This window comes from Corapipo altera, unplaced genomic scaffold, assembly GCF_003945725.1.
Source record: "Corapipo altera isolate COAL_440 unplaced genomic scaffold, ASM394572v1 75, whole genome shotgun sequence".
Taxonomy (NCBI): Eukaryota; Metazoa; Chordata; class Aves; order Passeriformes; family Pipridae; genus Corapipo; species Corapipo altera.
The window spans coordinates 8,965,602-8,990,034 of NW_020884887.1; the positions used below are offsets into that span (position 1 = coordinate 8,965,602).

The 24,433-nt window shown below is 41.6% G+C and overlaps 1 protein-coding gene across 5 annotated transcripts in view; it reads right to left on the reverse strand.

The window, feature by feature from the left end:
* The window catches only part of SGCD (sarcoglycan delta), a 322,382-nt gene that overhangs the window by 17,863 nt on the left and 280,086 nt on the right, over positions 1-24,433 (reverse strand). For all 5 annotated transcript variants that reach the window (XM_027643293.1, XM_027643291.1, XM_027643294.1 and 2 more), the window contains exon 7: positions 15,750-15,822. In XM_027643293.1, the coding sequence (XP_027499094.1) occupies positions 15,750-15,822 (73 nt within the window). The remainder of the gene's footprint in view (positions 1-15,749; positions 15,823-24,433) is intronic.

Consider the following 24,433-nt stretch of genomic DNA (forward strand, 5'->3'; position numbering starts at 1 on the left):
GGGACACAGCTTTGTCTACACAGCATTATGCACAGCAAGAACTTGTTTCATCCATAGCATTTTGGAACTAAGCCTATGTAAGAAAACATCAGCCAAACATACCCTGGTTACCCAAACTCAATTAGCAGTGAATTGGAAGGAACTATATTTAATATAAAAAGACCATTTAAAAAGCCTTGGGTTTGTAAAGATATTTACATGCCTGCTGGCCTGTTTCTAAAATTCTGGTGTTGCATCTTTCTGTGCCCATTGCATGTTAAGGAGGTAACTCACTCTCACCTTCTCGTGGTATCTGCTGCTGGATCTTCTGGCCTAAATGATTTTCATTCCTATGTAACAAACCACATTAACACTCAAGGGAAGGAACCTATTTCATCCCTAGACTCAATAAAACACGGACAATGGGATCATGAGTCCCATCACATAGGTTCCTCAATAGAACATGACCCTGACTTAAACAGGAAGAGACAGCTGCCTCTTACAAAACCTGGAAATTACCAAAGAATTACTTCTCTGTTCCTCAGATATTAAGTTCACTGCAGATCTTCCCTCCATCTCATTTCAATTATTTCCGTGGTCCTCTTTTTTTCCCCTGTGTTCTGCTGTAGAGTGAGTCACCAGGTATAAAAAACACTTGCTGCTACCCTAAAAATGCACATTTGCAATTTTTAGTGTACAGGTGATGACAGTAAAGGAGCACCCAGGGCAAAACCACCAAAACCACACAACCCCCCAAACCAGAATAAACATATTCTGCCACTTCAAAAGAGTTTAAACAACTTCATCCCAGCAGCATCCATGGTGGATGAGGTAGGAACTGCCTTCCTGCAGCCTGCAGAGATGGGCTGCTCCAGTGGGCATTTCTGCCCAAGGCTGCTGGGCATGGCTGGCTGTGGCCGGGCACAGCTCTGCCAGCTGGAATGAGGATTCAAATCTGGGGTCAGGTTTTATCCAGCAATGCTGACTTCACTCCTAGTATGCTTCCACAGTATCCCGAGTATCTTTACCTCTCTAAAGGACATCTTCTATAAAGCAGCTACGTCCTGCCAGTCATGCTGCTTTAACTTTACTGCTCTAGTTAGAGGTGTAATGTGGGGAGAGCTTAAAGAGATATAACTGGACAGGTCTGTTTTAATTGTTCCCACTAGACCCGTGCTCTGTGACCTTGGACATCTACAGAGCCATAAATATGAGCTTTGATTGCTGTTCCCATAGTGACTGGCAGGAGGAACACAGTGGAGGGTGGTCTAGGTCCGCTTCAAGCAGGCAAGCAGCAACTGGAAATGATTAAGTTCAGAAGCTCTGGGGACACTAATGTCACTGCAGGCCAGCCAACTTGGAAGATAAACATTGCTGGGCACTGCGAAAATGATTTTTCTATTTGCTTTCCACTGAGAGAGCGAACTAGGCTGCACTTTAGGCACTAGGCTTGGCAAATGAGACCGTGAGCTCTTCTGAGGCAATTTTACCAGTCCTTTCTGCTGCTGGAGATGTCAAAGCTACTACTGGGGCCTGTCACACTTGTGCTGTGAACACTTACTGCTGAGGAACAGAAATCCAGTCCTTGAGTTCAGTCAGACCTGCACAGCTGATTCATAGGGAATGTTTCTACCAGGAGCAACATACAACGTGGGAGGGTAAATCATCCCATGCAAAGTTGCCCATTGCCTGGGATGTCCCCCTTCAGTGCCAAAGCCAGTGTTTTTATTTCTATACTGCTCTGTGTTGTGCACCAAGGGGTCTCACAGGGCATAGTGCAGAAATGGGATACCTTTGGCATCCCACTCCAAAAGGGTAAGGACTTGGTGAATGGATTCAGGGAGAGGAACAGAGCTTGTCCTGGGACTGTGACATCCAGCTCTTGCTCTCACTGTGCTCTGTGCTGCGAATACAGAAATAGAATTTAAATAATTCTCTAAACTCTCCTATTTTGGTAAAAAAAAAAAGCAGCATTTCAGGAAGAACATAGAGACACATGCTAGTGGCCTGAGTATATGTAATAGATGAATATATATAATAGCAGCTCAGGAATACTTATATTGGCAGAGGGCAGTGCAGGAAAAGCTGGGCTGTGCTAATGGTAAAACTGCCAGAGTGTTTCTGAGCTCAATAGCACGGTGTGGTGGGTGCTCTGACTGCCCAGTCACATGGAGCTTCATTAACCCCCCAGTAATGAGGGCCTCCCACATCACAAGAGAATGGAATTTACACATGGTCAAATCCAGCATCTCTAAGAGATCACTCAAAGTTATAACCCTCAGAAACACAACAGCTTCACCATCTCCATCAGTATATTCAGGTTTGGAATGGAAAGTAGCTCTTCTACCATCCACTGAATCTACCCATCTATACACTTTGTACACTCTCCAAAGTCTCCAATTTACATAAACTAAACTCTTCAGACTTTGGCATCATGGTAACTTTAATGCCGAAAGAAGGCAGATAAGCCTATCAAAGAACAAGTTCAAGGCATCACTTCTCCCTTACTACATATAGAACTTATGCATATTTGCATAGGTCTGTTAAAAAAACAGGGTAATGCTGACATATCTTGAAGCCAAGATTACATGGTCTTTTATAAGAATTTTAGTGGCACGCCACAGGGAGACACTGCACTATTCTCATGGGATAAATGATTATCCCAGTCTCTTCTCCATGCCTCAGCCTTTCACTGAAAGCAGATCCCATCATTTTTCAAGTAGTTGAGTCAGATTTGCAAAGTCTGCACATTCTTATAGTGACCACAAGTACTTAAAGTATCAGCTATTTTACTTTTTTCTAAGTTTAGTTCCTCTATTTTTCTTTTTCTAATCAAGTAGAAAATGCCAGAATTGTCCAACATTCTGTTTAAAAATGACCAGCTTGTGACCCCCTGATATTTATACAGTATGGACCGTCCTACTTCTGAAAAGTCAAGCATTTTAAAAAAAAATCTCTCAGGTACTCAAATGTCTTCAGTTACTTTTGGAAATATAGACTAATAATAATTATTGCCCGCTCTGCTTCACTGTTAATCTCTTTTAGAAAATGCATTTCTTGAACTGTAGAAAATGACACTTTTAAGAATAATTTTGCATTCTTTCTGACTGCAGCAAACCATATGGAGAGTGGCTGACGGGTCCTGATGGATAACACATATACTAGCAGCTTCCCAGAATACTTATCTCTGAAAAGAAAGAAGCTCTGCAGAAGTGGCCTGGATAGCTCCATAAATCAATGCCACACTGTTAATTCCTGACATATACTAAAAATTAAGGGATGGTCAGTTTTAAGTACTGGTCCTACAAAAGTCCTGCAAATGTTCTTTCAAGAGAGCCATAATCTCCATTTGAGGAGCAAGACAACCATTATACCTAAGTATTCAGTGGCTCTGCTGAAATTTCAGTCTGGCTCTTGAAAGCTAATTTTGCTATTCATCACTCTAAGTAGAAGTTCAGCCAGAGATATTGCTTTTGTTTATATCAATATTTTTTTCCCCCTGGAAATTCAAACCAAAAAAAGCATTTATTTTGCTGTAGAACTGTTTATTGCAGAACAGTCCCACTGGCAGGTCAGTCAGGGCTGTAACCTACCACAACCTGGCCTAGGAAAGCCAGACTCTGAGGGGATTGAAGGTTCTTTGCTTCACTTAGGGAACTGGCATCCAGCTAGAGGAAATCTTCCTCAAAGAGATGATTATGAAACCAACACTTTCTTTGGTATTTCAGGGACATTTAGACATATTGCATGAGTCAGAGAAACACCTTTAGTGTGTATCTGAGCACCTTTGCCTGCAGAGCTCCCATTCCACTGACAGCGATTCCCTTTCAAGTCACATCAGCTCACAAGGTATGATGCAACATCATTGAAAATGTGCATGTATTTATTAGAGGTTACAGCATAAAATATGCAGGCACCTTGAAATATATTTCAGATGGTGACAGCAAGCAGAGTGACTGAATATATGTCAGAGGTTTATGATGAACTCTGAAGTGTCTTCATTTGAAAGGTAGCATCCTTTTTTTTTATAGGCATCCTCTATTGCTTGATTTATTCTTTCTATCTGTAAGTAACCTCTAGACTCATAGATTTAGACTCCTGGTGTGATGTTGTTTGAATGCTCTGTACCTCAGAGCTCTGCAAAATGTTCTGACAAATTCATTGCTTGGTCCTCTCTCACTGTTCAGCACAATGCCAATGGATGGAGAGATTAAATGGTGCCCTACTGTTCAACTGAGAACTCATAAAATCAACCTATTTAGAGGGTGTTTTAGAAAATTTGTCACATGCTAAGCAGGAAAGAACAGGAAAGTACTGGGAGAGCTTTAGTGTTCCATTTTTCATCTCTTTAGCAGTATTGCCCTTGATGTTTTCAGTAAGAGTTTGTTGGTTTTTTTGCAAAGGCTTAGGCATGAACTAATGGTGGGGATGAGGAACTAAGCCTAAGTAAATGACAAATTACTCTCTTCTTCATACAGTCAGTTTGATCCCATATAGATAAAATTGAGCATTTATGGAAGCATACAGGGCACAAATGGGCCAAGGCCCACTCTAAGGCAGCTGCCAGAACCCAGGGCTGAATTCAGGACCTGGGTTGTATCCAGATGTGCAGTTCCTGCAGAAACACATACAGTGTGGTTATATACATTGAGGTTACCAGTGTGGTTACAAGCACACATTTTCAATCATCAACTGGGTCATAAGAGAGAGAATTTAATTTCAGAAACCTTAGGAAGCAATAATAATCTTTAATCTCTGGCATTGCAGGAGAAGATACTGCATATTTTCTATCAAAATGAATAGCTTTAATAACCTTCCATTAATATCCATTTATGTTGAAGTGAGTTATACAATAGTGACCAAGGGACACAATGTGCTGCGTGAGGCCATCGTTATCTTATGACTTCATGGGATCTGTTCTTGGAATAAAGGCAAAGCACTGCCTACAGAATTTAGCCTATTAACAGTAACACCAATACCATAAAGGTTATCCCACATGGCCAGTGTTTCTGTTCTTCGAAAGGTATTAGTGAATTAAGCCACTGCCTGTGGTGGGATATTCACCTACGGGCTCGGATTTGGCGAGAAGCAGAGATGCATTTCCCAAATCTCCTGGCACCATATGGTTGGGGTTGGCTTTTTCCCCTGTGCACAGATCCTTCTGCTGCAGGGGAACAAGAATTGATTATCTGGTAGTGTGAGATTTGGAGGCTTTAGAAAGAAACAAACTGCAGTTACGAAGGACTTAATTTTTGTACCCTAAAAGACTCTGTCAGAAATGTCATTTGTAATTAATTAGAAATGTATAAATCAGAAAAAAGCCTGTTAAAGTCAACTAGTTTTTAACCCAGGGAACCACGGGTTTCAACCTCAGGCTGCAAGCTCAGAACCTTTTCAGAAATTGCTGTGTGCTTTCCGTGTGCTCCTCCTGGCAGCATTTGAGTTTCCAAAATGTCTTATAAAAAAGCTTCCCCCTTTAGACAGAGTTCCTCATCTGATTCTTGTAAGATATCCTGTTTTTCTAAAGAGACTTTTATTGCATTATGAATTTATTACATACCATTTCACATGCACACATTTTCAATCATACCTTTTGGGTCATAAGAGAAAGAATTTAATTTCAGAAACCTTAGGAGGCAATAATAATCTTTAACCTCTGGCATTGCAGGAGAAGATACTGCATATTTTCTATCAAAATGAACAGCTTTAATAACCTTCCATTAATATCCATTTGTATTTATTACTCCTTCATTAAAGTTAAGACAGCAAATCCTTAATAAAAAAAACCCCTAAACTGACATTTTATTTTACTTCTTTCTCTATGTTTTAAAATGCTAACACTTAAGGAAGTGGACAGGACATGACATATTTTTATCACTGCCACACAGTTCAGCACTAGCAGCGTAAACCCTTTGTGTCTTGCTTTTTGCCCTTATTATATCAAATATAAGCAGATTTTCACTGAGTTCACTGGCAGGGAACATCTCCTTAGAGCAGCACATCCCTTCATTATCCAGCCCTCTCAGCTGTTCTCAAACTCACCAGGAGGCCATTTCCCCTCTGCTTTACAACCTCTTTTATGATCCTTGATGGTCTAAGTTTGGAGTTTTTTAGTTTACTTTCTTGCCTGATTCTCCTGTGCCACTTTATAACGTCCTCAGCCAGCCTTCCAACAGCCTTCCTTAATGACATGAAACCAGGCAAAGAGGGAGAGAATGTGTTTTTCTTTCTGTATCATGAAAAGCAAGAGATAACTCGTGAACTGAGGTCTACTCAACATGAGAAACACAGACTTGAAGCTGAATTTCAGTTGGAGGAACAAGTGCCAGGAGGGTCTCGAGATCCTGACACCCATTCCTGTGACCCTAACCCAGGGCAAAGCTCCTCTCCTTCTACACCTACTGCCCACACCCTGGGGGATTTTCTCCTCCTCTCTGGAGATCTGAGCTGTATTTCTAGTGTGTTTTTTCGAATTTTCTTGAGGCCACTCACCTGCTTTTGACTATTACTGGGTTAAAATTTCTGGTTCCTCATCTACTGCATGGCCCTGAAGCCACAAGACACCACGTGAAATACCTGATTTTAAGTTTGTTTTCTTCCATCCAAGGACACAATGTCCTTGCACAGCTGAAGTGAATCAGGGCATTATTTTACTTGCCAGCAAAGCTGTGTGTATGTACTGGGGTATGTATTTATAGCAGCCACCTCTGCTGACGGATGAAATGGTGGCTGGTATTCAAACCAGCAATGCTTCACCTTTAATACAGTGATTTCACAAGTCAGGCCTGAAAAAAATGCTTCTTTTTTTTTTTTTAGAGTGAGTCACTCCAATGCCAATTCAGCTGGGAAGCAGAGCAGGGGACTGCCAGCTTCAGAGTGTCAGCAGAACCTGGAAATGAGGCGAAGTCTCAACTTTCCTAAGATGGAGACGAGAAACAGGAACGACCTGCCAGCTTCTGCCTGTGCTGCCAGCACAAGTAGCTTCTGCATTTCTATTTCCTCCCTTCCTGGGACACAAGTGTTCACAAGGTGCAAGATGGGTCACTGACCTTCCCCAGTCCAGCACTGCTGAGACAACTCACTGCTGAGCCCAGAAGGTGCACAGCAGCACACAGTTAATGCTCACACTCTGAAAATATATTCTTATCATTCTAGATGAAGTAGAGACTGAGGGACAACTATGGGTTGTGCAGGGGTCTGACTGATGAGTCATTTTTATTAAGGGGCTGTCATGAGCCACGTGCAGAGCTGAGGCCAAACACCACTTGAGAGCTGGGAGTGACATTCCTTTAGTATGAACTCAATAATGCTACTTGCTCAGAAATTATTACAATTCAAAACACCCAGAGGTGCCACAATAATCCATGGGATAAATCCATACTGCAGAATACACGAGGAGCAGAACAGCAGCAGCAGCAGCCACCATACATTAAAAAGATAAAATCAATTCATGATGAAAGGACATAGATACTCCTGTTTGGCCTAAGGAAACAACTCTGTTCCACACGAAACAAATTCAGAATAAAAATTCCATAGGTACAGTGAATATTTATGATTTCTCTTAATAAGCATACAAAACACTGCTTTCAAAATTAAGGATCCCACTGTAGTTATGAACACATTTTTCTCCTCTCTTTAATAAGGTTATGCAACAGCTATTGATTCCTGACTATAGTCTAAAGTACCATTAATGTATTTGTAAAAATGTCCTTTTTAATCGCAGTGGACTTGTATAGCTCCAAGTACCTCATTCAAACTAACAAATAAGTATTATTGCTGCCATCCAGCCAAACCCTCTGGCACCAGCACAGGGCAGTAGGAAACAAAGCCCTGAGGAACTCCTCACTTGGGCAGGAAAGCATCTAAACTGTCCTTTTCTGTTTTGAACCAGGTTAATGAGAAGTCCATGTTAAGTCCTGGGTTTGAAGGAAGCTGGTTTTCTGGTTTTTAAACTGCTGCAGTTCAGCAGGAGAAACCCCAGCTGTGGTTCCTGTGCCGGGCTCTGCGTGGCGGGAACGTGGAGCTCAGTTTGCCAGACAGCTCCCAGGCTCATGGTGAAGTCTTAGCAGGGAGATAGTCCTTCTTAAAGCGGGTACTGAGTGCTGAATAAGGTAAAGATTTTTATTTTGCCTGCTTTGCTCTTCACTTGAGGTTTTAGAAATGTGATACACAGCTGGAGAGACGGATGGAGAGAAATATTAAAGAAAACCATGTATTTTTCTACCAAAAAGCAAACACGGTGCTCAGTGGATTATATTCGTCTCATTTCTTTAAGATAAGAACAGTGTTCAAAGGAAAATCTCCTTCGCTTCGGAGCTATTCAGTCATTTTGAACATGATTACATCCTAAACATCACAGTATTTGCAAAGGATTGGGATCACAGTGATAGGTGGGTAAGGTACTTTCCTTGCCAACTTTATATTTACTTCTCTATTTCATGCTCAGTATCCTTGGTACAAATAGCTCTATCTCAAGTACAAATGTTACGATAAAATAATAGTTTTTGCACCTCTCACAGAGCATGACAAGTGCTGTATCCCAGAGCAGCACACCAACTTATTCCTGATGCAGCATCTCCCGACTGCCCTGTGGAACAGCAGCATCAGCCAGACTCTGCAGCAAGGAAAACATGTTGCCCAAGTTGCACTTAAAACACCCCCTCAAAATGGTTTGCCTGCCCACCTTTCTGGATAGTTGTGTAATGACTGCTCTTAGGGCACTTACAGTTGCAGTCAGTCAATAACCTGCAGACCTTATTACAGTTGACACCTCAAAAATAGTCCTTAGAGCCTGCAGACCAGGTATTCCTGCCAGGGCACAAGCTGTAAGGTATGTCACTCTGGAACATGGCAGTCCTCCTTAATCATTATCAAAATGTAAATGAAAGGCAACATTTTCTATAAACATCTGCATCGAGAGGCTAAAGGGTACTTTCACCATTTTCTATAAGACCTTCCAAAAATACCATCTCAGACTAACCCACTAGACAGATACATCATGTTAGAGGTGTCACCACATCCTTTTAGTCAGTGCATAGTCAATATTCTGTAGTATATGAATAACTAATTAGTTTCACAGGTTATTTCCACAGATGTCATTGCAAAATCTATCTGAGGAATGTCATCTGCACTTGAGAGAAGGACAAGCACCGTAATTAAGTATTAAGCCATTGCACCAATGTGAGTCTGCTGTGGAGTGTGAAATGGCTATAATTCACGTTTTTAAGACCTCACATTTATTAGCATCTATTTTCTACTCAAGGTTAGTGGTGTGCTGCACAGAGAGTTAAAAAAAGCAAAACAAGCTCACTTTTTTTGTTATTCAAATGGATACATGTGCACGTCTGACTGTACAGATTGGTCACACTGATGGGGTTTCTCTCAGGTCCCAGAGGACTTCTGGCTCACACACCTTTGTGAGCAGCACTCGAAGGTTAGATGAATGCTCTGATTGTGGAGCAAGTGATGTTCTGCTGTTGAAAGCTAATGACAAACCCAGGCACTATGTACCTGGGTAGGATACAGATCTTGTATACAAGAAAGGTATTCAATCTGAGATAACAGCCAGGATTGACGATTAATATCTCCTAGGAAAAGATTTTGTTTGTGTTAGGAAACCCCTACAGAATGAATGCAGAGAGAGAATAATGAACCTGGTTGTTGGGTTTTATTCAGGGCTCAGAAAAAGTTAAACTGGTTTCTGTCTGGAGCCATTGCTCCAGTTGCAATTATGCAGCTTAATTATATGCAGAAGAAGAGGAATCTTGTGTATCTTCCTACATCATTTGGTGTATCAACCAGGAAATGAGAGGGGTATTTCCACTGCTCTCTGCCTCATAAGCAATGCTGTTTGGCAGCACTGCCTTTAGAAATCTGCCCTTTTCTTCCCTATTCCTACTCCTGTTCTCACTTGAAGGACCACATAGCTTTGATGGAATATGCAGGCTCTTGCACCCACCCGTGCCAGGAGCACAGGGGACAGGAGGGCCTCTGGGAAGACCCATGCACACTGTGCAGGCTGCTTGACCACCAATTCCAACGGCTTTGCCTCTTTTCCCAAGCTTGAGACTATCTCATTTTTTACTTCAGCAATATACTGTGTTCAAAACAGCTTCCTGCCAAGCTCCCCTTCCTACCAAGCCTGCCTTCACTGTCCATGAGTCCTCTGTGAAGAGGATCTGCCTGTCTATGGACAGATGCTATTAGCAGCACTGTGGACAGGGAAGGGCCATGATTTATCCATCTGGGATAAATCAGCAAAGCTCTGTCAACACCTTTACCACTTCCCAGGTGTGTGGCTCCTGAGCAGCTCATCCAAATCTAGGCTTCACTTTCTAAAAAAAGGGAAGAAAAGGACACCAAGAGCTAAATCCCCCCTATCTGGTGCTGGGTGTGAAAGAGATGAAGGCCATTAAGAGATTTGCTGGAGTAAGAAAAGGGAACAAGAATCCCTTCTGTCCTCCTTTTTGCAATAGAAATACCGTAACAAATGCAAAGATCCAGCAATCAACTGCCTCCTTAACTCCAAGTCTTACATCCAATAGTGAAATGCACCACGCACAAGAAGCCTACAGAAAGACTGCTCTTGATTTCGGAGGGCTGTGGCTTGTCTATGTAAGAGGATAAGTAGCAGCTTTGGAGGGATGTGAAGAGGATGAAAGACTGAAGCAAGGTGGCTGCAGTGTGCCTTCTGCTCTGAGAAAGTCTCATGCAACAGCAAGAGTTTCAGGAAGTGTTAACTGTCATGGGAAAAGTGTTAGATCAGATGTGGTGTCCTCGATAAGAAAATGGAGTGATGAGGAGCTCTGCCATTCAAAGAAACTTATCACTCATAAGGCCACCCAAATTAGTTTGAAGTTTAGAAACCAGGAGCCTGGTCTCTCATTTTAGTTGTATATGAATAGATATGTGTTGACTTTAATGGAGATAGTTGTATAAAACCAACTCATCTGTATCATATGATAACAGTGCTACAATGTGGAAGGTAAAACTCGTCCCAAGAAAAAAAGTCTCTTGTTTTTTAAGCTGGTAAGGACTACCAAAATTACTGTGATTGCACTGGTATAACAAAGAAAAAAAATTGCATCCTTTGTGGCAAATCAATCAGAAAATAATACCAGCTAAATACAAAGGTACATTGGTTATTTCCCCCTTGCTGACACCTCACAGGAATCCACAAGTGTTTGTTGTGAACTAAACAGTGTTTCAGTATCACACACTAGTCTTTATAAATTACTTTCATTTCTCACCAATAACTTCCTCTTTCATACCATTCATTTTTTGCATTTGCTCTAGTTTTTATTCTCTTAATCTAAACTCTTAATGTAATGAGTTTTAGACAGAAACATTATATATGTTCCTACTTATCTATGCTGCCTTGTGAAACACAGCTGAGAGAAACCTTAATCTGACAAGAATTATTGTTTTTTGAAATGACTATTGTTACGTTAGCTGAGCACTGTATTTAAATTGTTTTTTGTTTTAATAGGTCTCTCTTGGACTATTTGGGTAGTTCAGTTCTGTACATTGTAAGGTAGAATTGCTCTAATAAAACCAAGCTGCAAGCACATTTCATCTGCCATTTCGTACTTCCAGTGCTTCATAATTAACTTTGGTCAAGAATTACTCCTTTAAGCCTGAGGGATTAATTCTCCCTTAAATGTATTTGTGCATTACAGAAAAAACAGTCATTCCTTGGTTTCCTGGCCTTGGATGAGTGATTTACTGCATTTTTAACCTACAATATCTGTGGATGAATTCCAGGTGTGTGCTTGCCCCCTCATGGAGTGAATTTCATGCTGTCTGATTTCTTTTTATTTAACTCTGGGAACAGAAATACTCTAAAGCAGGTTTCCACGCTGTGGGTGCCCCTGCCCAGCATGACCTGGACACTGGGGAGGTGCTTAACACTGGCTCTGAGCTGGGGGATGGGGGTGGATACTCAAACACAGCACCCCTCCCCTCCTTTTAATCCTCTCCCCTCAAACTATTTCCCTTCTTCCCTATTCATTGTCCAGCCTTTATCCCTCACCTTGGAAGAGTGCTGATCTTGTGTTTGATGGATAACTTCTGTTGGCATATATTTGCTTTTTTTGGAAGAAGATAAATAGAAAAAGGCAGGTGATTCCTGCCAGTGTCAAGGAGAGGCTCTCAAGACAGGCTCTTGACAAGTTACTTGGATGCTACTAAAATAATCCAGTGAGAAAAGGTCATATTGAATTCAACTTTTATACACAAGCAATCACATTAACATCATGTCGAAGGCACCAACCTGCTTTAAAAAGAGTCAATGTAGATGAGTACAAATATTTCAATGTCCAAACAAATCTCCCAAGCCCTCCCCTTAAACTATTTTGGGATGATACAGGATGGCAAAGTTAAACATTCCAAGCATTTGAAAATAAACTGAAATTGTTTGCTTTCCTTTTTACTGTTTTTGACCAGTTTAGAACCCAATGAACAACAACCAAAACATTTGGGTGTCTAAAATTACTTCAAATAAGTTAAAATATGGAAATGTTTGCAAAAGTATATAAAATAATTTGTCAGCCATCTCTAGTTTTCCAGTCATTATTAAAGAATATTCTAGAGCATGGGTAGGAAAGTTAATTACACCCTCCACTAAACAAGACATTTATGAGCTCTGGCACTTCTACCACAGGGCACACTGAACAGGATTGTTTTAGGACACATTGGTCTGTCTGCAGCAAGGGAGAGAACCTCCTGAGAAGACTCAGCAGCAAAGTCCAGACCTGGTTCAATGGAGCACCAAACCAATTCTTGCAGCCTTGTAATGGGCTTAGCATGCAAGGAAAAGGCTACACACATTTATCCACCAGAACTGCCTCCATCTAATCCATTGCAGACAAAAGTATTTCAAAAAGGACACTGAGAAAAGAGGCCCACCAGGACAGCGACCACCTTCTAGAGCCACTGACTTACTAACAGCTGAATTATGAACTGAAGACCACTCATCAGCTAAACGAGGACAAAGTCTGTTGAGAACAAGAACTTGGGCTGTGTCAGTTGTCATGGTACATGGGCACAGCTGAAGGCCTTTGGGATATGGGAGGAAAAGAAGGAAAGAACAAAGAGATGACTGGCACAATAGCATACTGCCTGTCTTGGGAAATTCAGACTGTTAAGGAGAGAGGAGGAAAGGAAGGAAGACATTCAGGTGTCCTGACTCCCAGTGGTGACAGGAGCAGTTGGTCTCCTCACTTTACCATAGCAACAGTGGCTGCCACCTTACTTTGGAGTCTAACAAAAAAGCAGGAATCCGTACGGAGGTGAGAAGAGCGAACAGATAAATCACGTAACTAATCACAACTGTTTGGTCCAGGAAGAGAGAGGGAGGCTGGTGGTGCCTGAAGCAGCTGAATGTGCACTTTCCACCTGAGAACTTCAGCCTAAGGAGTAAAGAAAGTTTGCACTATTTATTACAGAAAAAGGTCTTTTAGAGTCAAGCCAGCTACTGAGTGTGTGTTTTCAGTGCTGCTTTCCCAGCACCTTGGGACCCGTAGGCTGCCATCTCATCCAGTCCCATGTCACTGCAGCATCTTTATAAATAGGCAAAAAGGACACCTTATGCACATGCTCTGCTATCAAAATAGGAAGGAACCAAAAAATCTCCCCTCAGAGTAAGATTATTTTCGCTATTAACTCTGTACTGCCCCCAAAAGGCACCACTTTGCCTAAGAAGCAGCCAGTGATCCAACATGTTGAGACAGATGGATAGTTCTTGGCTTGGGGAGGAACAGAGGATTTGTTCTTGGGAAAACTTGCTTTCCTCAGGATGGTGGAAAAAACATTTATTTTTGCCAAGACAAAATTGTCAGAAGCACACATAATATTTTAGGACCCTGTGGGACTCTTTTCCCCAAGCTAAATGTTATTCAATAATTTTCCTTAAAAAAAACCCCCAAAAAACCAAAACAAAAAACCAAACCAAGATAATCCAATAGATTTTTACAGGACTTTTTTCACTGAGTCCACTAATTTAAAATAAAGTTGGTTACCTAACAGCTTTCTACACAGTGAAATAAAAACATTTTTTAAAGTAGATCAAATATACTGAATCAATCTCTTGCATGGATACTACCATTAATTAATCTCAATTTCATTTAGCTTAATTTTCTTTGGAACAGAAGCATACTCAATAAGATAAGGGCCATTTTAATTCACATTTGTCCCCTCTAATATGACCTCCTACACTTCTTTGTATTATTTTCCCCTCCTATCTTTAGAAAAGTCCTAAGTAACCACAAACTTGGACCTAAATTTTGCATCTCTTTTACACTACTCAAAATAGGACCTGGTTACAGAGATGCTGCTGGATATTTTAACCACGATCTTGCATTTGTTTGTTTTTTTTTTCTGAAATTGTCAGTAAACATGGGCTATGCCAAAAAGCCCTTGTCACCTGGACTTAACCTAGAAATCCACCCACTCACTGATGCCTTCATTTGCTTAGCTCTGCCCAGAGAAATGGAGGGTGCATGTGCTCTGCCCCACTGCTCTCACGGGGCTCCTTCCACCACTTGGAGCTGACCTGGCAGCTGCAGGTCAGGCTGAGCAAAGACCATGTTTCCCCTTTCTTTAAAGGAAGTGTACCAAAACTGGGAAAACCACAAGGCAGGGTTAAAGTCAGTGCATGGAGAAAGAGAAGAAACTTTCATATCAAACCAAATCACATCACCCCCGCTCTTGCTGTCAGACCTATAAGCCCCAGAGTGCAAAATGGGAACAATTAGAGGGTTTCCTGAGAGAAACTGAAAGACAGAGATAGACCCAAGGAAAGGCAGATGAGATATTCTTTGTCTTCCACAGTGATCTAGCTGGGTCACAACTATCCCTGGTATCACAGCAGAGAGAGTTCATGAGAGGTGCTCTCCCACCTCTGTGCATCCACAGCAAATCTGCATACTCGTGCACAACTTCAGCTGCCTGAAGATTGCTTCATCCCCAGCAGTTTCCAGCAAAGGGGAGTTTGCAACCTAAGATCTAAGGACAAGATGTCCTTCTGGAGAGTTTTTTTCATGTTTCTCTCGCTTTCTTTTTCTAAGGAAGGATAATTAGAGTATTGAGGCAAACCCCTACAGCCCTCTTGGTCAGAAAATATCAGGAGATTCAGTCAATAATTTATTAGGCCATATGGTTAGTCTATTTTCAGAGACTAGCCATCTAGTCATCCAAACTAGCCTGTAGTGCCACACTTTTTTCTCTTTTTAATAAAATAAATATAATGCCCAGCATTAGTTTGAGGACAGAGCTGGTTCCCAAGGGATGTGCTGTTTATTCCCTCCTGGCACATTGCTGCCAGCAAGTGGCACCTCTGCAAGTGTCAGCAGCTTCATACATGCCCAGCTATACCCTGTGTAGGTCAGGGAGGGTTTGCAATTCTGCAAGGCAGATAATACTGGAGAACATTATCCTTTTGCCTGCTGCTACTCCCTGTGATCCAGCACAGATTCCAGTATCTCCCTGCAAAACCAGGAAAAGATCTGTTTCTTTTTTCCAAATGCTGAGCCCAGGGTACACAGAGCACATTACAGAGAAGAAACAATGCTCTCATGACCTGTGATTGCCTTTAGCTCGGTCATATCACATGTAAATATGGCAGGTCCCTTCTCTTCCATGGCATCCTCTTCATGATGCCTTTCAAAGTGAATCCCCAAGCGCTTATGCAAAAGCAGAAACGATGCCCAGCAAAATGCACAACTCCAACAAGGCTCCACTGAGTTACCATTAAACCATATTCCAAAGTTTACCTTAGTTCCTTGAAGGGGTCTGCCCTGACATTGGGAGTTTCTATAGATTTAGGGAACACTGTGCCTTCTGCTCCTGAAATCACAAAACAAAACAGAAGACAAATTGTAAACATTATAAGCTGTTATCAGGGGAGTGATTGTCAAATCATACCTAGGTGCAATTTAACCCATTACCTGACCCCATTTCTCTCTTGCACATCCCTTCTGTCCCCAGAAAATCCAGACCTTGATCATCTGCAACTGGTTGTCTTGATTACAACTGGGATTGTAATCAAGCTGCACTTCTGGCTGGAGAAGCAGCTGCTTGCACCCCAACTGTGGGAAGAGTTTGCTGACCCAAGTGATGCAGGGAGCTTGGAAAAGATACTCCTTGGTAACCAGGCATCTAATCCAGCTACATCCCTCATTAATGAACCTGGATGCATGTCACAACATTATTTCTTTTGCTGGGCTCTTAGAGATACTCAAAGGAGAAAAGAAAATTTTTGGCTCTATTACTGCAGATGCCTCTCGGGTCAGGCTGTGATCCTGCCTGGGCAAAAGGAGGAATGTGTCCACCTGACGCAGTGCAACACAAGCAGACTCTGCTCCAGTCCCAGTCTGGCCACCAGTTTAATGTGTGACCCAGAAGTCATTTAACTTCTGCTCATTTCCCTCTTCTCTCAGAGATGGCAGGGAAGAAGCACTGCCCCCATTTGCTGACTTGCTTTAGATCACGAGCTGTAAACTGCTGGGTACTGTGAACAGCTTGCCTAAGTTTCAGGCCACTGCAATCCTCTGCATGGGCATCTGCAAAGCCCAGTTGGGCCATTTCACCCAGTCATCCCTGAAGTGGGTCCATATTTTGTGATCAAGCCATGCTGTCTTCTCTAGAAGGATGTGCTCTCCTCATATCGTTGTCTCAAGCCAAAGGCAGCCCCTACCATCCTCTCATAAGCCTTTCCGCTAACTGTTCTCATTTAAAATGTGCATCTAATCTGAATTGGTCTCACTTCATCTTTCAGCCACTAAATCTTCTCATATGTGCCAGCCAATTGACCCCACATGAGCAGAGTCTCCACCCTCTGTAGCCAGATACTGCCGATGACCCAACCACCCCAACCTGCTCCGGTTCTCTGAAAAGTTTGGGCTTTCTGAATCAATTACTGTGAAGCAAATTCTCTGGAATTCTCACTGCTCTTTTCTGAAGCTGTTCCATTTCTAAAATACTGTGTTGGAACACAGGAGTCCCCAAGTGCTGTCACCAGCACTCTGTGCTGCAGAACATCACGTTCCTGCTCCCACTGAAACTTCCAGCTAAAACACAGCTAAGAATGGTACTAACTGCTTTACCCATAGAGTGCACCAGAAATTAATGTTCATGTTCTCCAATATATAGCTGTCAGCCCAGTGAGCAAGTATGACCTGTCTTCTCAAATTTAACCTGTGGTCTTGTCTTCAGATTCATTGTGAACAATTAGTCACTCATTATCTAGAGTCATCACAGCCATCTCAGTGTCAGCATGCAGACAGAACCAGCGGCATTACATTATTTCTTTAATTTTTTTTTCTTGATAAAGCTATTTATGCAAAGTACAGATCCTGATGAGAACTTCTACAAATACAATTTGAGACATCTTATAACATGTGCTATTACAATGGTTACCTATGACCAGTCTGGAAGTCACCACTACAGAATAACAAATGTTCTGAGACTATGCAAAACATGTTAAGAAAACATCCTGCTATAACTCTGCTATAAGTGAGAAACACCTATGGCTTCAATAAGACTACACTTTCTTTGCACTGAAATAAATTAAATAAGCTGTCCCACTGGGTTAAAGGAAAAAAAAAACAGAATGAAAACAAGCACTCTAACATTTATTAAAGAACTCCAACTCTTGTCAACCTAAAGAAAAACAAATTAAACCCAAAGATGATAAAAGTTGGAATCTTTATACTTGGAGATTGAAGTTGATCCTGTGGCACAATAGAGATATTTAGCTCTTAACTTTACTATAAACCTTCATCGTTGCAAGTTGTCACAAACAGCTGTAACTTGCCAGCCATGAAGGTTATTACTATCAGATCTGTCCTCTCTCAACAGTTTCCAAATGATTTAAGTCTCTGCTTATCCACTCGATCGTCTTGGCTCTTGGCTTTGCACTGAAACGTAGCAAAAGATGGAGCCTGCACATTTCTGCATAATAAAACAGTGATTTTTGGGGGAAGGAAGATGAGGAGGTGCAGCTGGAGAGATGCACATAGATATTCTTGTACCCTTTCCACCCATATGGTGACTTTATCATGGGAATTTTAAGTCATTTTTACACACCTTAAGTCAGCTACTTAAGTCATGCAAAGCCCAAAATAACGAACTGCATATAACCAGAAATGCCTGCCAAATAAGGAGAACCTTTAGCTTATTTCTAAACTTGGGGGTTTCCAGGCTTTCATTTTAGTTTAAATGCAGGAAGCAACACTGGAAACAGGGTTAGTGAAACTTCAACGCAGTCATTTCAGCAAGGCTGAAAATAAAAGAGCTGGCTATTCCTTTCCCCCATTTCCTTGTTTTCCTTTCCCTACACAGTTCTTAAACCCCCTTTCCCTGCCTCCTTTATTCCCAGATTCATGAAAGAGTCCCTTATGCACTGGGAAAAGGAATGAGATTTCCAAACCCTTCTGTTTCTCTGCTTTGATCAGAATTACAAGTGAACCTGCCTTGATAAGGCTTCCTGCCCTGACAATATAATTTCTTATTATTCTCCTTTAAGAACACAGACTCTCCCAAAGGGCCACCTGTCCCTGTCGAGGAGCAGGACATCAGCTGTGAGGGGATGCTGAGGGACTAGGACTGAGACATCCCTCCCCTGACTCTGGGTGTCAGCAGCTGAGAGACTCCTTGAATTGGCTGTGTCATCCATCCACTGCAGAGACACTGATAAACGATAAACTCTCCTCACCTCCCCTAATTCTCATTTTAAGCATTCCCATTTCTGTAGCAGGGGGGCTGATAGATGAATTAAATACTCCGGAGAAGTTCTTCCTTTGGTTTCAACCTGCTGCCGGATGATTTCAGTAAAGAACCATCCTCTTCTTTTTGTGCTACTGGAAATTTATAGTATAGACTTCAAATGTGCCCCCTCCCATCAGCCCCCCCTCTCTTCTGTGCTGGAGAGTCTTGGTCTCTGCCTGGGGGATTGGCGGCTCCCGAGGGAAACAACTGCCTTGGACTAATTCAATTCCACTGGACATCTGTGTCAAAGTCTGGCTTTTGGCCACTGTGGAAGTCCACAGCCAGGCTGGGATAACATCAGTGCTGGATGGAGTTGAAAGTGAAGGCTGGAGGAAGTGACCTCGTTTAGTGGTTTTAGAATCATAGAGTCATTTATGTTGGAAAAGACATTTAAGATCATTGAGTCCAACTGTTACTAAAGGCTTTGGCAAAAAAAGAAGGAAAGTTTGAGAGAAATGTGCTGTTGACACTGAATTGGGCTATTCTGTCTCTGCTGAGGAGAACTGGAATGTCATGGAGAAACAAATGACTGAAAATACCAAGTCCAAGGTTATGTGCTTAGAAGTAGTAAAAATTTCTTCTACATGCTTCCAGGATGGGAATACCCCTGGATAAAAGCTGAATGCTACTCATGATTCATGGCAGTGGGACAGAGCCAAAGGGATGGCAAACATGACATTAAATTGAAAAGCGTGAGGAAAGTCTAACGCGAAAAGGAAAAGAAAAGTATATTATTTTAAGAATCATCAGTGAATCCTTGAACTGGGGGTCCTTATGGCCTTCCAGCTCATTCCCAGGGAGGAGAGTGTACAGGATGGAAATACTGTTATGACTGCACTAACAGGAAAAGTCTATCCTACAAAAGAAGCCTGGAAGGACTTTTCTTTGTAGCTTAGCAGCATGATGGCTAGGGAAGGATACTCATGCTGTGCATTAATACATTAGGAGGATAAATAATATGAAGGAAAAAGAGCTACTGGCTCTAGGCCAATGCTGATATGAGAGCAAGTGGCAATAAACTGGTCCCAAATATATTTTGGAAGAAAAGTGTTTTATAGCCTAAAGAGGAGCAAAATGGGAGCAGCTTTTCAGTTAGATGGGACAGACAAGCTAACAGATGTGACAAATTCCTGACTGTAAGACGTGGTGTCTCAAAACTAAGGGACAATATTTGCAGGACCAGCAATTGCCTTCTAGTCTTGCACTCCTGTAGTTTTATTTTCACTGTCCTCTACCCGAGGTTTTGGGAAGCAGTATCAAAGCACAGCTTCAACAGTTCAAGAATCAGCTGCTACGATCTCCCTTTCCAATCAAAGTACTACCTCCTCCTTTCACTTTTACTGAGTATAAAGCAAATGTAAATTGCATTTATTATTGTACAACACAGCTTCTGCTTCCTGAATTATCTGTTATTAAAATATTTTCTATCTACCATGAAAAATGCCTAACAGAAAATTTCTATTTCTTTGCAAATACTGAAAATATTTTCTCATCATATGAGACTCTCTGCTGTTGCTAAGGGTAACTTATCTGCAAACAGCTGAAGACAGAAGAAAACAATACTATCATTAGTATTTAAACATACTGTACTGGACATCCCTAGGCAATAAATTATTCTTTCTTACAGTGTTATATCAGAGGTATTTCTATTAAAGCCATACCTACTGATTCCCTCTTCTGACACTGTGTAATTTACCACCGATAAATGTTCATAAACAGTTTGACTGAAAAATCCATAAAGCCATTTCAGCTTTATTTTAAGTTCCATTTAATGTCCCTCAAAAATCATTTCATCAATGTGTTTCCATTAGCTGGTTCTCTGCCCAATAACTTAATTCCACACAATCAGTCAGGAACTTACAAAGCATATGACAGTATCTACCTAAAGTATTTTGAATCACCATAAAGATTCACGTAAAGAGTGTTTGGCTTTTGGGTTTTTTTTCCCCCTTTCTAGGGCATAAGGTGTGGGGGCACAAATGGCAGAGTGTTCACTTCATTCAAGAACAAAAATCAAGAGTCCCATGACAAGAGAACATTTACAGTTCAATTTCAGGGTTTGGAGATTTCTTTTTTGTTTCTTTCTCTTCTGCCATTTCAGATTCAGAAGAAACACTGTGAGAACAGGTCTGTTTGTATTTTCTCTGGCTCTAGTCATTTCCTAGAGCTCTTCTGCCACATCCAGGAGACAAGCCTGGTTGTGATTGGGATCACTGCAAGTGATCTGCTGGAGCAACATCCAGCTACTCGATCTTCCCTCTTCCCATTCTGTTCCCACCACAGGAGCCTCCAGTGCCACTGGTCTGTTGCATCTTATGAACAGCTCCAGCTCTCGCAGAGGAAGACACCATCCTTTCTTCTGCAAAGCTTCTGCCTGGCACAGCAGTCTGCTCTCGCTGCTCCCAACATGGAAGAGCCAACAAAAAGAGCCAGTGGGCTGGGCTTTTGGCAATCATCTTGTTCTATAACATGAACCCAAGACGTGGCATAAAATAATGTGGGGTTTTTTATCCCAGTTTTGCATTGAAACAAAGCACAAGCATTATGTTCTGTACGTGCATATTGGTCTGCCAGCCTCCTGTCACAGAATGCCTTTGGAAGCACCAGCCATTCTTCTTGAAATGTAGATTTGGTTGATCACTCTCATGAGCTTTATGAGAAAAGACTGAGAAATTGCTCACACCCCACCAAGGTAAAGGTGATAGTGTGAACTCAATGCTGGCTAGATGCCAGCAACTCCATAGGGAATGGAGGAGCTACAAATGCCACAAGAAGGGAATAAATCTCAGCTGGAATGTGCATCCTAACCAGTAGCAGATCTAACCAGAGGAATGTGGGCATCAATATTTCAGCTTTTCAAAATGCCTCTTGCTTTCCCTGTGTGCTGCATGGCACTGTCCTGGCACGTTCCCTGGTGCAAAGGCAAGGGCCATCCCTGCTCCCTCTGGCCAGAACTGAGCTCCAGCCATCATGGCAGGACACTGTTTACATACCACTCCCTCTGCACAAAACTTGCTTTAGACTTCCTCTGCTATCAGCTGGAAGAGAGAGAAGAAGAGCTCAAATGCAATGTGATGAGAAGTATTTTTAGACTAATGATTGATGCTCCTGCTGTCAAGGGTAGGTGGCAATCAGCTGAACAGCACTTGGGGGTGAACAGAATGTGAAGAGAAATCAGGTTTCCGCTCAGGTGCAGATGCACCTGGTTGGCTATTCCCCACTTTCCTTTTTCTTTCCAGACAACACATTTTTTTCCAACTCTGTGTATTATTTATTAATAATTCCAGACCCACACTATACCTTTAGTGTTGTATATCACTGCTTTCTAATGGAATTGAAGACTCAGAGCCCTGTGACAAACTTGGAGATAAAGTAGGTGTATCTTATGTAGTACTGTGCAAATTAGGGGGGAGGAGAAGGATTTGCTGTGATTTTTTTTCCAGCTCAAGTCAAGAGGCATTGTATAGTGCGCTGGTGATCTCCATAAACTACCTCTATTCCCACTGTTATTGATCAGGACACATTCAGAAATTTGTTCATGAAAACACCCATCTGATGAGGTTCCCTCCTCTGTAGGTCTCATCAGGATAATACGTAACAAACTCAGAAGGCTGTGTGCAAACAAAATGCCCAGGAAGTAAATCCAATCCAATTCAATACAGGTAGAAATTATTTGTGACTGCCTCTTTTAATTCCTCACTTTAAAAGCCTTATTCATCCTTAATTTATGTTTTTAAATGGGTGAACATAGTAATTGCTGTTTCTCCCCTTGAAACCCATCAAATCTGAAATCAATAAGAGCTCCATCTCAGGGCCCAACAGTAATAGCCTGGTTAGGTTAAGCCAGTGCACTGAACAAAAGCCATAAACCTTCATTCATGTTTCTTTCTAAGATTCTATAAAAACAGTTCATTGCAAAGGTCTGTCTGTTTGCCTTTGTTGTCTAAGTGTCAGGGAGTTGTTCTTTTACAGGCAATCAAGAAATCATGAATAATAATGGCAGTAATGAAACCATCAACAAAGTGTTTGTAATAAAAATGCAATATAAATTATTTTAAATCTTTCAGATGTTGGTCTTGGCACTGTGGGCACATGGGGAATGACCCAGCCCGTTGGCTCAACTGGGCTGTGGCTGAGTTAGGCCAGATGGGAAATCCTTGTGACTCCAGTCCCACCAGCCCTGCTGGGTGGAGGAGAAACAGTTCTCTGACTCATAGTCCCAAGAAATCGATGGAGCCTGGTTTTAAGCTAGAAAAGTTGCAAACAATAAGATGAGATGCAAGCTCTAAGGTGAGCATGTGGGTCATTAGTGATGTATGTGCCTGTAGAGACACCATCTTCAGCAGCCTCGCCTCAGAGGTTGAATGTCTGAGAAATATAAAGAGAATAACAGAAAAGAACAGGCAGGCTCACATCCAAACTGAGAAAAGATATATGAAGAAAGGTTCTACAACTTATGCTGACCTCTAGATATTTCCTTCTTGGCTAGTTTTTGGGGTCCTTCAACACTTTTTCCGCAGCTCAACAATAGCAATGTCATCACTGAATTCCTTTGAACCTGTTCTTGGCATTCTTGTACAAAGTTGCAAAGAAACTCAGGAGAGCACCTGAAGTAGGAATACACAGTGGAAATTTATCAAGGAGAATATTATGTGAGCTTCAAACAGATCAGCTGGGGAAGACACTTAGGAAATAAAATATAAATCTGCCACACTTTTAAACTTGATTTCAGTGTTTGGTAAGTGTACAGTATGTTTCTTTCATAATCCTTGTGACATTTAATCAATATTAATCTGAGGGTAGATGATTCTTCTTTTTCCTTAAACAGGATTAAGGTAACGCAATATGAACACACATTTCAGCCTGGACTCAAAGCCTATACACTTTACATAAATGTTATCCTTTTTGCCTGGAATGTACCTTGAAGTAAAAGCAAACACCAGGAAAATTCCTCAGTATATCTCCCTCCCAACACAAATTGTTCTCACCAAGAAAAGACAAGTTTGCAATCTGGGTGACTGGATTTTGAAAAAGACGAGCTTTGTTGGACTTGCCACTAAAAGGAATGGACAACAGTTATCTACACCTATTTTCCTCAAGGCAGCAGAGCCATCAGAAATATTAATTCAAGAATTGGTAATTTTAATTTCTTCCCTTGCAGAATATGAGGAAAACTTTATTTGGAAGAAAACATCCAAAAACCCCATCTCAACCTCTGGGGAAAAAAAAAAAACAAACCCACCCAATACAACCAAATCAGTTTTTTTTTCTATAAACCTTTTAGTTATTTGTCACTGCTGATTATAGGCTAAATCACTTTGTGGCACTTGACTTCTATGTGGATGCAGCAATAGCATGATTACTAACTGAGAGCAAAAAAAGAATTTTCTTGTGGCTTTAACCACTGATGAGAAACACATGTTTTTGCCCCCCCCCAACTCCTTAGTTTTGCTAAACATAATTTTTTTTCCATCATCACAGCTCTGCAAGGAGTGCAAAGAAATCTGACAGAACTCTGCTGCCACGGCTGAACGCTACAGACAGTGGAGGCTGTTTCCAGTCTTGTTAGTGACAGTGCTAAAACCTGGTATCTTCATTTGTCAGCACATTTCCCTGCTTTCCTCGTTTTGTTCCCTGTCCCTTTTGCACAGGACCAATGACTACATGACAGCTTGGCAATTGCTCCGGG